The following is an 18,146-nucleotide window of genomic DNA, read 5'->3' as shown; positions in this document are numbered from 1 at the left end:
TATTTAATACACTTTGCCTCCCTCAAGATCTTAAACTCAACTTCACGGCAAATTTAAAATTTCAGGCAACACATAGGAGCTTCTGTTAATGGTAACCTGGTGATAACCCCTGATATATTTTTGACAAGGCCAAGTGTCAGGTATTCTTTATCTTTTACTGTCCTTCTTGACGTGATCGTTTCAGGTATAATTTACTTGGAAGCGTTACTCTGGCAGGTGGGTTTCCGGAGCTGTTGAACACTGATGATATAAATGTCTGTTCTCCTTCTAGACCATCATCTGCAAATAGCATAAACAGCAACAGTTCTTCAAACCACAGTGGGTACGTACCAGAACTGCCACTGCCTTCCATGGGAGGAGATCTAACCAGTAGATTGTCCAGTGATGAAGGAGAAGCAGATGGAGCTGAAGAATCTGAGAAATTAGACTGTCATTTTTCTGGACACCATCCCAGACCTCTTGGGGTATGTGTCTCTCTCTGGCATGCCTTGCTGTTATTCTTAAGTCGTTAAAAGAGGGGAGAAAAAGATGTACTTCAGTAAAAACGTAAGGAATGAGAGAATTACATTGCAAAGTCTGCATTCTAAAGAGAACAAATACATTTGGCAGAAAACTATGGTCAGAATGGGAAAAGGTAGGAGGAGAAGACTGTTTGCTGCATGTGACAAACATCGTTAGGTTGCAGGACAGGACGAGCAGTAGAAAGTAAGAAGTTCTGGGTTTAGATATTCTCAGTAGTCTGTAAATCAGGTATAGTTCTGCTAAACTGTAGAGAAAAGCTGCAGTGTTTTAAATGTGACATGAACAGATAATTTGTCTTTGTTGTCATAGTTCTTATGAAACTCCCTTGCAGTTGGTTATAGCTCTGCAAATCATGTGGCAGCAAGGTGCTATTACAGTGCTCGTTGATCTTTGTAGTCTGCTGTGAAGCAGTAATTAAATATCATTTATGTGAGAGTGTACGTGGACATCGAAGCTATTGCTTCATTCATCTAAAAGTGGAAAGTAGAGCACAGCATACCCCATCAGCTCTGGCAGGGGCTGAAGAATGTTCTCTGGCAGCTGTTTTTGTCTTTCTCCCTTGCTAGTGACAAATTTTATTGTAAGTAATAAAGTGCAACCTTGTGTCATTAGATTTGCAGTGTGAATTTGTTTACATTGTAGAAACTGAGAAACGGGGAGAACTCTCGTGTTTGTGAGCAGTTGGTTCTCATAAAGATCTAGCTAAGGAATAAAATTAGCAAAGACTTCATTTATATGTTTTCCACGTGATACACAGAATAAAATTAACACTGGGATAACTATAGGATTGTCTATGGTTCTTAGAGCAAAGGAGAACTTTCTAATGTCAGACCACCTGTATTACTAGCCAGAATTACTTCCTTAGCAGTACCTCAGCATTTATATTCTTCCCCTGTTCTTTACCTGATAGTAAACTGAATTGTTAGTGGAGTATGAAGTGTACTTTACACTAAGCTGAAAAGTCAGACGCAGATTTCATACATCATGCTAAATAATAATTGTGGTTCAGATAGTGAGAAATACCCTTTTAAAGGTGTTCATGATACAAATTACAAAGATGTTACTTGATGTAAAAATGATCATTCTTTCATAATGTAGAAACATTTTTCTATAAACAACATTGAAATACCTTTTCTTGCAGTTTTGTTCATATGGTAGTCGCTTAATGGGAAGAGGGTACTACGTCTTTGACAGAAGATGGGACCATTTTCGATTCGCACTAAACTCCATGGTAGAAAAACACTTGAATTCACAGATGTGGAAGTAAGTGGGAGTTTTACACTTGGTGGGTAGTTCAACATTTGTAATTCTGTACAACTACTAAATTAAACTCTCCACTGGGAATTGTTTTTAAAATTACTTCTGCATTAAGTCATGTCAGTAATATGCCCATGCCAGTAAAAATTTTCTCTTCTCCTTTAAGGAACATGCAGCACAACAGAACAATCTCCTATTCTGATGTGAATTTCTCCCAAATTTAGGACTTTTCTGTAGTCCCTCCAAATCTGGGGAGGAATAATTCACTAGTTCTGTTAACATTTAAGTGCATTAAAGCTCAGTGTTTTCTGGGTTTGGAGATGCATCTTGATATCATGCAGTTTTATAACACAGGTTAGACTTGGCCTAGATTGTTATACTTGTGTCACACAACTATATCACTATTCACACTTTGCTCTGTGAGACTCGGATTGCGTAATAAGGAATTCAGTACCCATTTGCTAACGTGTAAGCTGGAATATAGAAATTTTTAATCCATAGTGCCCTTTAAACTCACTGGCTTTGAGGTCTTAATTTTCTCTTTATGACAGTATTGAAGCACCTCTGTGCCACATATCAAGGTTCCAATCACTATAAGCTTAGGTTGTGCAAAAACATTAAAATAGACTGCACTTAAAAAAAAAAAACACAAACTATTTTTTAAAACAATGTATACAGCTATATTTGAAAGACTGAAGGGATCTGCAGATACGATTTTTTTTTTAATTCTGCTATGGACCATGCATTCTGCTTCCAATATAATGACACTAAGGTGCAGTGTTTCATGTCACTGTTTATTATCAGGACTGTGTTATATTCATTGGATGCCAGCCATTAGATAAACAAGGTTTGATTTTTATTTACATATATTTTTGAAGCACTAAAGCTTGGCTCGTCTGACTAACCTGGTAACTCAGTGATAACAATGCTGGGAGGCATAGTTTGGAGATGGGTGGGTTTGCCATGAAAGGGCCAGTGTCATCTCTGTTCAGAGAGAGGTCACGCTTGATCTACAACGGGTTCCTCTCTTCTACTTTGCAAATTTGGCAGTTAACTAGTGTCTGTCACCTTCCACAAATAAAACTAATTTCGTTTCTATAAATAGGAAAATTAAAATCCATTATTTATTGGCTTTGTTTGTTCTAATGATAAAAATAGGATTAAACTGAGAATTAAATTTTAGTCCAAATAATGAGAAAAGCTCATATGATAATCTTCCAAGACACCATTATGGAAGCCTGTTTCTTTGTTAACACTGGACTAGATAAATAGAAGGTGTGCTATCAGTGGCTGAATAGAAAGGAAGTTGAACACATTCTACTAATTTCACAGGTAATATTATATTTTATACTTTGAATAGTATTCAGCTAGTTATAGAGCTTATCAAGCATTGTTTAATACTCTGTCAATTTTTCAATATCAGTGCAATTAATAAATTAACTAGTTAATCCTGTCTAACCTGCTCCCAGATGAGTTGTTGGGAATAGTACTGCATTGAGAAAGGGATGAGCCAAATGACCTGATTGCTCCTCTTCCTCTTTACGCGCAGCGATAAGTAAATCTCAACTGCCCCCCAAACTGACTCATGTACTGCCCTCATAAAATCTGACCTGTGAGTTCAGGTTAATTTTGAAACTGTTCTATAACTTGGAGTTTCAGGCAAAACACAGGCAGTGAATGAAACATAGTGTCTAGCATGTTTATAGGTACCATCATCAGGCATTTTATTTGCATTTTTTATTTTTTCTAGTAAAGTGAAGAAAAAAGGAAATGAAATTTTTAAGAAAGTGGTTAATTGTAACATCATACCTGTAACTGCTACATTGCAGAAGTGAAGCTCAGTTCTGGTATAACAGAGGAGTTGCACAGTTTCAAAGTTGTGTGCCGTGGCAGAATTTTGTATGGAAAGTTACACTGCGTAATTCTTTACCTGCCCTAGTTCAACTTTGAACTTCTGTCAGGCTACGTCTAATCTTCTTCTGCTAGGTCTCCTCTGCCTTCATAGAATTAATGTGTCCTGTTTGAAAATTCATTTCAGATGAAAATACACTTCACAATTCAGTTTTCCTGAATCCTTACAATATTAAAACACACATGCTTTGTGGTAGGTTTTTGCTGTTTGTATTAAATCACACATAACTTAATAAGAGTACCTTAAAATGGAATTTTATGTTTAAAAAGAAAAAACATTAGAAGTAAAAGCATTTTTAAGCTGTTGTAGAATGTAGAACTTATTTTGAACTGTGAATATTAAAAAGTGTCTGATGGTAGAACAGGAATCAAAACTAAAATGCCTTTTTAAATAAAATTTTCCTTCCCGGGAGTCATTTCCTACCTGCATTGTTCAGATGGAATTACTTGAATGTATCTGAATCTCCTTTTCTGTTCTGTTTAGGAAAATTCCTCCTGCGGCAGACAGCCCCATGCCTTCTCCAGCAGCACACGTCTCCACTCCTTTTCCCGCATCAGTCTTACAACCTTTCAGCAACCCCAGCGCCGTGTATATTCCTTCAACACCTATCAGTTCAAGAATCACTTCTTCTTACATAATGACATCAGCCATGTTATCAAACGCAGCCTTTGTGACAACATCAGATACGAATTCCATTATGTCACACACTACAGCTTTTCCTCATGTGGCTGCGAGCCTAAGTATCATGGACTCAACCTTTAAGGCGCCATCAGCTGTGTCACCAGTGCCAGCAGTCATCCCTTCCCCATCCCACAAGCCATCCAAAACAAAAACCAGCAAATCCTCAAAAGTAAAAGACCTGTCATCTCGTAGCGATGAGTCTTCAAGTAACAAAAAGAAGAAGCCGCAGTCGTCGTCGTCATCATCGTCCTCATTATCTTTGCAGACATCTTCCTCGTCTTCATTTTCAGGGTCCCACAAAAAGAACTGTGTCCTGAACCCCAGTTCAACTTTGAACTCCTATCAGGCTACATCTTCCTATAACAGCATGTCTGTGCACAATACAAATAACGGAACAAGCCCACTCAGTGCCAAATCGGAGCCCTCAGGACGGACTTCATTATCAAGTAGTTCAACAGACTCAGTGAAACACATGAGCATGGTAGTAAGCAGTATTGACTCCTCTAATCTGTCTGTATCTTCTCTTGTGCACCACTCAGGGGACCACTCCCTGGGAGCACACAATGCAGTGTCTTCTCTACCCCTTTCTTTCGACAAATCAGAAGGAAAAAAACGTAAAAACTCTAGTTCTAGTAGCAAAGCCTGTAAAATCACTAAAATGCCTGGTATGAATAGTGTTCATAGAAAGAGCACTGCCAACCTTATTTCTGCGGTGCCAGATCCTACAAGCAGCTCCATCTCTCGACAGGTAAGGGACTCTTCCAGTTATTTTTTTGAAGGTCGTGGTTGACTTACTTGAAATATTCCATGCATTACGAAAAAGAAAATAAACGTGCACTTCAGATTGTTTTCCATCGAACAGTGTGTTTTCTAGGTTAATACAGAACTGTATTTGTATTTGGTTTGTACCAATCACAGAAACATGCTGGTGGGGGAAGTCGTTGTGTTTTTTTACTTTTTAAGGTATTTTAATCAGAATTTTTATTCAATCACTGAAGTAGCTATTTGTATTTTTGAAGTAAAACTGAATGTCCAAAACGGATAAATAAGTTTTAGGAACCAATTTCTGATTTTAATTCCCATCTCTCTGAAATAAATTGTATCTCATTTAAAGCAGGAAGGTAAGAGTCAGCATTTCAGCTTTTAATTTTCCTGAACTTGTTGCTGATTCATCTTTTAATGTTAATGTGAGTCACCTCATTTGTTTTACGCAAAATGCTTACATCTACCTTTTCCTGTGGGGGAAATCTGAGACGCGTGACCTCAGATGCTGTTTCCTGTTTGAAACTGGGAGAATTAAGAAATTAAGCTCTTAACCAGATGACCTTTAATGGACATTTAGTTATCTTTTTTTAGTGTGTGCGTGTGTTCAGAATATGGAAGTCAGTACAACAGATAAGGGTACAAACTCAGCCTTCATTGTCACTAACAGTAGAGCTTTGACTTTTCTTTCATTGATGCTGTATAAGGATGGAAGTATATGAATTAAATTTTGCTGGAAAAGCTGCCAATACTATCTTTAAAATGATGTACTGTTTAATTTTGCTATTACGTGCAATGCTGTGCAGTGCACAGAAAACAAAGCTCGGTCCTGGCCTCTGAAAGACAGAAACAGAGAACAGAATACCTGAGAAATAGCGCATGAGGTACCTTAGGACAATTTTTGGTTGGTTTGTTTCTGAACTGTTGTGAAGCTCATTTCCTGAAGATGTTGTACGTAAAGTGGAACTCGGAACTGGAGAGGGTAACATCTTGGGCAAGGCAATTCACAGGTAATAGCAGACAGAAATGGGTGTGCAAGAAGGGAATGAGCAAACATCATTTGAGTAGTTCAGTAGTTCGTGAAAAACTGCTATAGCAGACAGAATGAGGGTGTCAAAAAGATTAAATTGCCCCAAGATAGAGTATCTCAAATGGGAAGACAAAGTAAGTACAGATTGTTAGCTTGGTACTACTGTTGGTAATAGGAAATGGATTGTATCAACTACTCATGTTACATAATCTGTAGCTGCTGTGGTCTGAAGAAGCCCTACAGATACATGCAATATAAAGAGATATAAGGAGGTCCCAAGTTCAAATTCTCATTCTCTTAGTGATTGCATCTGTTCCTGTGGGACATTCCTGTTCCAGTGTGTGATGTGTTTCAGCATGTTGCATAGTAATGGAAGCAAAGAAACCAGAAAGAATCAATCAGAGGTCTTCTCTGAATGCATGTTAATGTGCGAGTAATTCACACTAATAACTTTTCCTTAAGGAAATGTTAAATATATGTAATGTGTGATGATATGCAGATTTTTAAACAGAATGTTTTTGCATACATATGGATATGTGCATACACATACAGTTGTATAGATGTGTGTGTGTGTATGTATGTAGAAACCATCCCTTTCCTCTCATACTGCTGTCTTTGGAGCTACACCAGCAATCAAATATAGGAGGTAAAGTGAAGTTGATTGTGTTTTAGATGCCTGGCTCACAGCTGGTGACTTTGTGAGAAGGATACTGAATTGTGCTCTATACAAAATGGATTCTTCCTACTTATTATTTGTGCTATAAACAAATGACACTTGTATCTGCTTAAGTACATGTGTCTCATAATATCATGTCCTGTACGTGTGAATATTAAAACTCTAGAGAATACAATACTTGAAATCCCTTTTAAGCTCTGCTGTTTTGACTTGCTGTGTTCCAGAAATGCAGTCACAGTAAAAATTCCACAAAAAAAAACGCAGTATTACTTAAAATCATACTCCTGTTCCCTGTTATAATAAGGCAAATCAAATTAAGAGAGTAAGAACACAGGAAGAAGCTCAAGGGACTGGTGATAGGGTCTGGATTTTTTTTTTGTATTCAAGTCTGGCCCAGACAGGCGGTGACTGAAAGTGTTAACTGTTTGGTTTTGCAGTGTACTGATAAAGAAAAAAAGAATCTGACTCCTGGCCTGACCCTAATGCTTTCAAAATGTTCCCATCGTTAAAGACCCAACACAATTGGCAATCTTTCTTTATTTTCACCAAGTGTTGTAGCTGTTCAGCCTGTCTGCATCACCCTTCAGTTGTGGAGCGCTGCCTTTCCAGCTCCGAGTTCAGACGCGATGGTGAGGCAGCTCGACGCAGACCGCAGGGCTGCAGCTGTGCTGCTCCTCGCCTTGCGTTGTGCAGGGAGTCAATCCAATAGTCGTAGGAGCACAGAATGAAGGAAAGCCTGAAAGGCGTGTTGTGCTCCCTCTCATGATTCTAGGATCCCAGCAAGTCGATTTCTCAGTGGCTATTTTTGTCATTCAGAAGATGGAGATATATTTGCATTTTGTTGTGCAAGAGTTTCATGAATGTTGCCATGGTGGATGTAGAGGAGAAAGGTTTGCAGGTTTGCCACGGCATTCTGAATGGCTCAGAAAGATTTTACAAGGCTGCGTATCTTTGTCCAAGATTTGCATATTGAAGAAAAGCTTGATACAGCACAGTGCTGCCTGGAGAAGAACAGCTGTGACATGCAAAACAGCAAGCTGAGAGGGAGCAGGGTAGGCAGAGGCCTGCCCTTTTAATGTTTGTGTGCCATGGGAACTGCCTTCAGAACTGGCTGTAAATAAAAACATTAAACATTTCTTCTGGATAGGATGTGAATAGAGAAAACTGAGAGTCTCTGTGAGAAAGGGCGGATATGTATACAGAGACAAAGGCTACTTCACAGTATATACATGAAATGGCAAAATAAGAAATGGTGTTGCAGAAGGGAAGGAGAAAATGCTGATGCTGGTGAAAGCCCTGCCAGCCATTGTCTGAGTCCCACGTATCCAGTAGGAAACTCGCCGCGTCATTTCTCATTGCATTTAGAAGACAGGTCCTTGCTGCTTCTCCATCAGCCGATTAGAGCTGATGTTACCAGAAGTCCCTTGATCATGTGGATAACTGTTCAGATCCAGTCCTCTGCCATTTTGTAACCAGGGGTCTGTGGTTAATTGTTACCAGCCTTGTAACCTGTGGAGAGTTGCTCCTTTGATCCAACAGCTCTCCCGTTTTTTATAGCAACAATATCTACCATATGTTTATGGGGCACTGCAGAAAACATAAGGCAGACTGCTCTTGCAGAGTGCCGTAACCTTTTGAGGATTGAAATACACAGATTGCATATCACAGTGTTTTAATGCAGTACTTTTAAAATCAATGTACACATACCATTAAATGTGTACTCGTTCCCAAAGACATTCTCTGACCCAGTAAATTTATACAACTGGAAAATTAAACCTCCAGAGGTTGATTCTACTGGTTAGTATTTGCTTTATGGAGCAGTGATAAATGAAGACTCTCTATGGAAAAAAATGGAATAGCTTAGGGCATGCTACGGTGCTTGGCAGTTGCATTAAACCTGGGAACCCCAAGCAGTGGGCAAGGTCCCAAGGGCAAGGGAGGAGTGACCCTGAGTGCTCTGTGCACTGGCTGAGCTGCACCAAGCGAGTTCAGTCACAGACGAGTGCTCCAGTCTAGAGAGGTGGGGTTTTACAACCTAAATTCCACCAGAAGCCATTTCTTACTGTTGTTTTCCTACCTGTAGTAGTATTTATGTGCCTTTTAAAATGTGTTTGTTTAAAATACAGTCTCTGAAAGGTAATTACAATTCTATCTGAAATTGTTGTTGGGTTTTTTACAATAGCAAAATACCTGTGTTCCAAATGCAAAGCAATTAGTGCCACTTTATTCAGGAAAAGGAAGGCCATTACCAGCATCTGCGTTCCACTGACAAATACTCTCAATGCTGCTCAATTAATGTCTTTCAGATTGGAAAAAATAGCAGTGTAGCTTTGTCACAGTCCAGTCCTTCGAGTACATCAAACCCAGTACACAACAGACAAGTAAGTTGCTTTTAAAAAATTACACTTAAATAGTGTATAAATGGTTTTTGAAATATTTAATATTGTAAAACCTTAAAATAAAATTTCTTCATGAATACAGTTCTTTATGGAAGCTTTCTTTCAGTGAACTAATAGATTTTTTTCCTCTCATTTAGGATGTTTTCCTCTGAGATTTATGAATAACAAGTTTTCTGCTTGTTTTTCACCACCTATGCTGTGGTTCAGGTTGGCTTATGCGATGCCCACTGGCTGTTGCTCTGGTGATACAAACTCAGCAGCAGCAGAATCTGTGTCTCCATGGGATCCAGCTAAGCCAACGTATCTTTTCTATCCAACTTCCGCTGCTGAGCGAGGTGGCATGGCAAGGTCCCCAAACTGGCACAGAAGAGCGAGCATTTAAAAATAGGCAAAAACTGAAAGCAGCAAGGGAAGGACAGAAACAGGACAGAGAAGACAGAAGGCTCGGCTGTTCAGAGAAAGTAATCTGAAAGCATAATCTGAATTCCTCCTAGAGTGTATGAAATCCTCAGCACTCACGCCATGCCTGTTTATCACAGAGACTGCTAGTCAGATAATGGTAAATTCTGTAATTCGGCCCCTTTGTGAGTACAGGTGTTGGACCTGTCACCCAGCCCTCACCTGGCCAGAGGACTGATAGACTAATTAATTTTTTCATTGTGGCCCGTACTGTTTGACTCTCCAAGCTGGGTAATTTCTCAAGAATTCATTATCAAGATCCTTGGTGTGAAAAAGGTTTCCACCTCACCAAGTTGTAGTCACAAGTAAACAAAAACTCCAGCAGATCTTTCTGTGTGACCAGTCAGTATTAGAATCCCGTTACGTGGTCTGGCACAGCAGTTACTCCAAATGGCTGTGCTACTTAGTTTCTGCTATGTAAATGCAGCAAAAGAATTGTGGTTATTGTAGTGAAGAAAACCCACAACTGTCTCATCATTAAAGCATATTCTGAGTCACTCGCATCCCAAAATGAACTGTCAAATGGTAAAACAACCCCCTTGGTACTGAGTGCAAAGGAGTGTACATAGGCCAGAACTACGCTGAAGGGAAATAAGTGGAAAGTTTCTTCGTAGCGAAGCACTTGTAGGGGCTGGCATTTTGCTGTCAGACACTGCCATCCGACTGCCAGTGACAAACGTGATAAAGCTCTTCTGAAGTGTAAAACTTTCTGCTTTAACCTCCTCCTCCTGTCTTACATAAAATGCACACTACCAGAGGAGCAAAGCTTGTTGGGATCTGTTGCCTAGATCCCATGGGGAAAACCTAGCAGGACAAGACATCAATTTTGTGGCAGACGTATATAAACAGAGGCTATTGCTGAGCTTTTCAGCTGTCTGTTTCCATGACTTTATCAAAACCAGAAGTGTTTGCTTGTTCTAAGCCCCACAGACTCTTGATTGTTAAAAATACATTTCTGTCAATTTAGTAACTGAGTATGGAGCTCAGGATAGAAATACAAAAGAAAATGAAGATGTATATTAAGCGTTATGGAACATTTTGTTGCTTGTTTGTAGGGTTTTTTTTGTGTTAACTCTGACACGGGATTTTAGTGTTTGGAACCATGAATAATGACTACCTACCTAAGAGATGCTTGCCACTGTCAAAATCAATCTGAGCTGCTTTGCTGACAGCTTTCATCTCCAGTCTGGCAACTGAATAGTCTCTAAACAAACTCTTAGTCCTAAGGCATGCGGTAATATCTCTTTATAAAGGTGTTATCAATTAGGTATCAATAAGTGGATCTCCAAGTGTATGCCGTGGCAGTCAAGTTATTACTGGGGGATCCAGAGCTCTCTTGCTCTTAATATTAGTATTGTTATAACCATGAGAGGGAGTCCAAGGCAAGGCTGTAGGCAGAGGTGATGTATGTTACCACTCTGGGTTTTACAGTTGGAAAAAACAGGCAAGTTTTCATGAATACAAGCCTGAAAAGCAGAATTGGAACAATTCAGTTTGAAATAGAATTGCAGCCATCAAGCTAAATACGAGTATAGAGCAGCTCCTCTGGACTTCCTCCACTGTGTTAATTGGTCAGGAAATTTGTCAGAGTTGTCTGCTGGAGCAGAGTGGGGAGTTAGGAGGGAGGAAGGCGGCTGTTTCTCAAGAGAAGGGAGAGTGACTGTGAAAATGAAGCGTTCAGAAAATTGCAGCAGGCCCTAAAACCAGTCTCCTTTGAACCTGTGATTGCCGGTGTGCCGTCATGCTAAGAAAATTGGCTTCCTCGCTCAGCTTCTGGAGGTATCCAGTCAAAGCTGAGAGGACGTGGTAGTGCTGTGAAAGCCAGCTGCCACCAGTAACCAGGGCTTTTCCATTATTGCTGAGATGTTGTTGCAGGCTAACCCCGGTGGGCAGCTAAGCCCCGTGCAGCCACTTGCTTGCTCTCCCTCAGTGAGGTGGGGGAGAGAATCGGAAGGGTAAAAAGTGAGAAAACTTGGGGGTTGATATTAAGACAGTTGAATAGGTAAACCAAAAGCTGCACACACAAGCAAAGCAAGATAAGAATTCGTTCCCTGCATCCCATCAGCAGAGGGATGCCCAGCCATTCCCAGGAAGGCAGGCCTCATCATGCATAACAGTTGCTTGGGAAGACAAGTGCCATAATTTTAAGTGTCCTGCCGTCCTCCTCCTCCCGGGTTTTATTGCTGCTCGTGACGCCACATGGTGTGGCATAACCCTGCGGTTTGTCAGGGGCAGCTGGCCTGGCTGTGTCCCCTGCCACGTTCTTGTGCACCCCCAAGCTATGTGCTGGCCAGGCAGCGTGGGAAGCAGGAAGGGCTCTGATGCTGTGTGAGCGCTGCTCGGTGACAGCAGGAACATCGCTGTGTTGTCAGCACTGTTTTCCTTACAAATCCAAAGCACAGCACCGTACAAGCCAGTATGAAGAAAGTGAGCTCTTTCCTGGGCAAAGCCAGTATGGAGAGAAAGGTGCCCCGTGGTTCTTCTGATTTCACCAGAGGAGTTTGTTTTGGTCATTTACTCCATTTGCTGAGGCACATTATATTCTCAGGTGTTCCTGCCTAGGACTGGCAGACTGTGATGATAACTGTGGTGGGCCACTTTGCTGTCCCCCTTCACATTAAACTCAACTTAAACTCAGACAAGTTGTTCTCAATTCACATTCAGTGTGAACCTTGCTGCATCTATTTGAGACCTGAACAAGGGCCTGTATACATAAAAACATGTCTGTTTTTCCAACTGTTGTTGCTTTAATTAAAAAACACACTACTTTTCCTTACAAAATCTACTTGTGTATTAAAAAGCATTAATGGAATGATAGTTTTACAATCAAATGTTGTGCCTGTTTATACAAACTATGTATCAAAAGCTTGTTTTCTCCAGACTTTAAACCTTGTTTAAACCTTGCTGTAGGTTGATAACTAATCAAATGTTTTTTTCTTCGTAGTGCTTTTAGGTGCCTTCATGTGTTAATACTTCGAGACCTCAGTATGCGGTGTTTTTTAGATACTAAGTAACTAGATCTTTTTATTAAGGGAAGGTGACAACCTGTGTGCTGTATTGGGTTTCATCATGCATGAAAACACGCTGTGCAGGGAAAAAGATCCTTCAAAGTCGTTATTTAATTGCTGCTCTCTATTTCTAATGATAAATTCAATCAATGAACATAAGGTTCACCAAAGCTTAGTAAAATCAGATAGTCCCAAAAGGAAATAGTGAGTTTATTCAAAGCAGGTCCTTTTCTTAAAGGTCTTAATGTAATCAGTAAGTAGGGACGGACTTGAAATAGATTCATGGTTTGAGTTCTCTCTCAGATGCAGACGTTGTTAAAGTATTATGGACTGAAAGACATTTTCTGATTCTGAACCTGGCTCTGGTTTTTCTTTTAGAAGACATCAAACCGGACTGGTAGAATAAGGACTCTTCCATAACAAGGAAAAGGAACCAGCCTATAATCTCTAGCTCTCAGCAGCCCTACTCCACAGGGTTTTTCTTTTCTATGTCCTGCAGATGGATTTAACCTTTTATGAATTTGTGGTTTTAAAGAGAATCAAATTTACAGAAAACTGTAATAGTGATTTGTTTAGTTTTTCACTTGTATTTGCCACTGATCTGTGCATTCTGCTTGGTTATGTTTCATGCCTTTTGAAGCTGTTAGCGTTGCAATGCTCCCTTTGTTTCCTTACCAGAATACAGTGGACATTCCAAAAAAAAAAAAAAAAAAAAAAGAGAAAAACCAGATCATGATCTGAATTTATTTAAAGGACCTCCAAATTTTTTCATTCAATAAAAATTACAGTAATTCTGTATTTAAGCTTGTCCTATGGATAAATATTGAGTGCATTTCTTAGTAATTTGCAAACAGCTGGGGCACTGCAACTTTAGGGACTAATCCTGACTGGTGCTCTTCTACCTACAGCATTTAATGATTTCAGTGGGAATTCCGAGTGTTCAGCATCTTCCAGGATCAGGCTCTTAAGGAATCTATACTTCAATCAATGCATAGAGGATTTTTGCACCAAACTGTGGTTAATGTTATCCAAGCCTCAACACGCGAAATCCCCCTGTCGTGGTGGAGTTCTCGACCCTTAAGATCCCAGTACTCGATAACTTCGGTAAACAGTTTGGCTTTGCAAGGACGGGCGTTGAGCAGATTGGCTTGCATTAATAGAATTGCACTGACAGTGTTTCTTATAGGATTACTGAATAATTTTTTAATAAAATATAGATTTTATAATCAGGAAGCCAATACTAGGTACTGGAACAATAGTACAGAGGAGTTAATTTTTATTTCTACAGTGTTAAAAGTGCACTTATATGCTGGTTTATTTACATCTGGGGGAAAGGCGAGAGACTGCAAATAGGGAGATTATTACTACTTTCTTTTTTAAAAAAAGAAGGCTTAAGGCAAATTTTAAGACTAAAATGTTTAAGCAATTATAAGCAAGGCTAGACCCTTTGAAAAAAAGTTTAGAAATATTCTTAAAATAAATTTTTATAGTGTTAATTTTGTAATAATTTATGTTTTGCTATACTTCAGAGCTAACTGACCGTATAGTTTCAGAAACAGTATGAAACTTAGGAAAGTTTAAGCAATGTTTATATTTTTGAAATGTTCTTTGAATTATGTTTTTATTGTACATTTCTTCAGACTGAAAAATGTGTACATATCTTTGTTATTTTTGCACAATTTTTGTCTTGTTCAGTTTTAGGAGCAGTACTATGTTGATTTTTTTTAATTTATTTTGAGTTTTAAAACTGCAGGAGTTTAAAAATCTCAGTAACAAAGTCATCCTCTGTAATTGACGAAATGCTATTTCTAGTTGTCGAGGGAAAACGGTGGTTGTGAGATTCAGTGGTTGCTTCTGAGAACTAATGCTAATCAGTGACTGAAGGAGCGATTTCGTAGTTTTAGGAAGCTTTAGCTCTTTCCATGCATCTTTTAATTGGAAAGGTGGAATATGGAGCCTGTCCTTTGAATGCTGCTTTATTTTTTTGTGTCAACTGGCTTACACCTGACAGCATTTCAGGAACGTTCAGCACCAAGTAAAATCCCACAGCCTTTCATCATCAAAGAATCATTATTTAATTACAAGTGTCAAAAAATTCAGCCTGAAAAGCAAAATGGAAGTAAACATTTGAATAAATGGATATAAACTGGACCAGCCTATAATGCATCATTAGTGTAGCATTCACTCGGTAGTTCTTTTTCTTCCCCATTTGCCTGAAAATCTTGTGATTTGTTTCCAGCAATAGAGGCTCAGAAGCTTTGGTTGTTACACATACGCAATGCATAGGCCCGTCAGCCATAAAAAGCGACTTGGATAACTTGTATGCCTTCTTTTGTATCAATGTAACAATTGTAAATAGTGCTGATCGACCTTTGTAGAGAATAGTTTATACAGCATATTCTATTATTGCTGATTCTCAGTGAACTATTGTTTTAAAAAAAAAGAAGAAAAAAAGAAATTTTTCTATTTACACCTTATATTTTGTTATGCTGTTGACCCATGGCACTTTAACAAAACTCTGTGGGTTTTGCATAGCTGGTCAGTCATGGGGTATATTAAATAACTGTTGTTGCACAGAAATGAATTTGCACCTGCTATATTGTGCTTTCCTACTACAGATTTTAGAACCTTTTCCAGAAGACTTTTGAAGAAAGCATGTCCAATCATTCTAAGAAAAAAAAATGCCATACTTGTACAGCCAATTTCTTTTCTACAATCCATATTTTGTAACACTAAGTATTTTCATTCTTTGTCCTGCACCTTTATGTATTAGCAGTATCAAATAGAATTCATTCCATGCTTGTGATAATTGTAAGCAGAATAAATGTCTAAAGTAGGTGTAAATAGTAAATTCTATGGCTTACAGTTTAAAAAAGGAAAAACAGAACAAACATGTATCTGATTGATACTGCCATGGTTCAACACCGGGCCTGGAGATATTCTCTAGTGAGCGATTGTATTTTTTTTTTTGCTTTATTATTATTATTTTTTTTTTGTAACATGGCTTTGTAAATAAAATAATTTATATGTTTGTAAGAAACAAATGGGTTTTGTCATTATTTATCTTGGCAAAGCGAAAGGGGTATGTATTGCAAGACTGCCCTTTTTCTTCCCAGAGACTGAAACAGCGTGTGCAGCAGCCAGCACTGAGAATTCCTAGTTCACAAGGTCTGCCCAGTCCCCTGTACAGGGCTGAATTGCTCTAGGATTGGTTTTGGCATTCGTGTCTAAAATATCTCTGTATGTGTGATGATCAGCCACTGAGGTCTTTGTTCTGATCAATCGTTTTAAAATTCTTTTGCTTAGCTGATTGCATTTTCTTACTCTTTATCAGTGTAAGAATTAACTTTGCCAGAGCTGCTAGATGTAGGAATTCGGACTTCAATGGGCAGTGTAGAAATAAAACCAGTCTTTTTGTTTTTATCATTGTTAATTCTAAAAATGCACCTTTTATCTCTAGGCACTAAGATTCTCGTTTTGTGTAAAAGCCCATTCCAGTTACAGATCAGATGTGACTGAAATTGTTCATTGACTTGTCAGCTCTGCAGAGAGAGAGGGTTGCAGGTTTTTCTCACAGCAAACCTCTTCTGCAGGTCTGGAGAAGATGTACGCTTTATGTTTCTTTAATGAAGTACCTGGAAACTCAGTCTTGGAGGTACTGTAGGGAAGAGACACAATTACGGATGATCTTTAAAGCAAGAAATTGAACTGCAAAATGTTTTGGGTTTAGGGGGTGGAGGGGGGGCATGTGTTATGCATACACTCAGAGGAGATAGAAAGCTGTCCTGCAGTACAGGAAATAAAAATAGGAAGAAAATTTTACCTTCTAGGTGAACAGCTTTTTCTGTAATGTATTGCATGTTCTTGCATGTGGCAAAAGCTGATTTTAAACTTCCTTTTTGCTGCCCCCAGTGTGTGTCTGAGCTGCTTGTATTTTGATTTTTTTTGAATTTATCATTTTCGGTACGCTGTAGAGAAACCAGACGTCATTTGGTAGCAGTAGATACTGAAGTTTCATCTGACAGGGAGTGGTCCCCACGCTGAAGAGACGCGTTCTGTTCGCAAGATGATTTGATATTTCTTGCAGGCATTAGAAATGAAGGCTATAACCAGGAAAATGGAATACTGCAGCCGTTAGTTACTAGTTGCTCACCATCATCATCCATGGCCAGCAGTGGTCAAGGACCTCTAAAATTATTTCCCAAACGTGACCAAGTCGTTTATTAGCACTTGCAGCTTTGTTGCACTGGCTCACAAGCTGTTCTCTGTTTGGAGTTGGTTCCCCACACCCCTGTTTTGGTTATGCAACAAGTGTTTTGCTTGCAGCAGCACTCTCTTGTATTATCTAACGTGCTTTAAATGCCACCAGTTTCAGAGGGTAAGCAGATCACTGAATAAGTTTTGTTACTCATTGCACTCCAGTTCTTATGCTTCTGTTTTTACCAGAGAAATATTGATTTTAAAAGACAGTCATTGCTGTCTGCAACCGGTATCTGTTTTACTCATCCAAATCTGTCAGAATTCACAATCGGAAGCCAAGCCAAGTACCGATTCCAGAAATACTTGGAGGCAATTCGTACAACACAGTCAGACTTTTTGAACACAGTGTTTGTTTCATGCAATTTTTAATGCTGTGTTTCCTCTCGAATACCTCTTGAAAGCTACTACTCCAACCAGGTACAGACCTCTTTTGAAACATAATTTCCTAAGCTGAAGATAAACTGATACCTTAGCAGTGGGTCCTCATTTGCCCTTCAACCATAGAAGCTGTGGTAGATGGTGAGCGTGCTCTTGTTTCAGTTTAAAATCCGTCACCAGTGACATGGGCTGGATTGCTTTGTGTGTGAGTGTTTTTGTTTATTCTGCTGGCCTGCAGAAATATGAACATCCAGTCTGCACTCAGCTGTCCCCACAGAAGGGAAGCTTTCAGGAAATGCCTCCTTTTTAAGGGAAGCTTGCCAGAAATGGATCAGGAGAGATTGACTTTGAGGGTAAAGACAACAGGAGGGATTCCAGGTGGTGCAGAATGTTCAGCAGCCCCTTTGGCGTTTCCCCAGACCTGAAAGATTTGGCTCTGAAGTTAGGTTTGGTTAATGTGGAGCACTTAAGGAGGTTAATGTGACACCACATGAGACCAGTTTTTCTGAGAAGCTGCTTGGCATGAACAAAGTATATTTACAGAACTCTACAGGTAAAAAAACTGTTGGTGTAAATATAACAAATGGCCTGAGGAATAACCCTGCAAGTCCCAGGGCTGTAGCACTCGGTTTCCAGCCTGGCCTCTACCAAGCCAGAGGAGGGAATGGTGACAAAGTGTCGCTGCAGAAGAGAAACCATCATCCTTCCCAGTGTTTTGGTGTGTTGTGTCACACGAGAGCTCACAGGTTGCTTGAAAAGGATTGCTCAGGCTCAACTCTTCAGCCTTCCCTGCCACCGATGC

General features: G+C 39.4%; 1 protein-coding gene across 10 annotated transcripts in view; it reads left to right on the top strand.

Annotated features, from left to right (window-relative positions):
- ATXN7L1 (ataxin 7 like 1) overlaps positions 1-15,733 on the top strand; it is a 115,152-nt gene extending 99,419 nt beyond the window's left edge. For 5 of the 10 annotated variants that reach the window (XM_035549408.2, XM_035549411.2, XM_050708382.1 and 2 more), the window contains 5 exons: positions 272-464; positions 1,664-1,785; positions 4,175-5,120; positions 9,147-9,221; positions 13,085-13,585. In XM_035549408.2, the coding sequence (XP_035405301.1) occupies positions 272-464; positions 1,664-1,785; positions 4,175-5,120; positions 9,147-9,221; positions 13,085-13,126 (1,378 nt within the window). In that variant the 3' untranslated portion in view covers positions 13,127-13,585. Of the gene's footprint in view, positions 1-271; positions 465-1,663; positions 1,786-4,174; positions 5,121-9,146; positions 9,222-9,376; positions 9,894-13,084; positions 13,586-13,614 lie in introns of those variants that run through there. The other 5 variants (XM_035549407.2, XM_050708377.1, XM_035549413.2 and 2 more) reach the window with 2 other exon arrangements.
- Positions 15,734-18,146: the final 2,413 nt, after the last annotated feature.

This window comes from Cygnus atratus, chromosome 1 (genome assembly GCF_013377495.2).
Source record: "Cygnus atratus isolate AKBS03 ecotype Queensland, Australia chromosome 1, CAtr_DNAZoo_HiC_assembly, whole genome shotgun sequence".
In the NCBI taxonomy this organism is placed as follows: Eukaryota; Metazoa; Chordata; class Aves; order Anseriformes; family Anatidae; genus Cygnus; species Cygnus atratus.
This window is presented reverse-complemented; position numbering and strand designations above follow the sequence as displayed.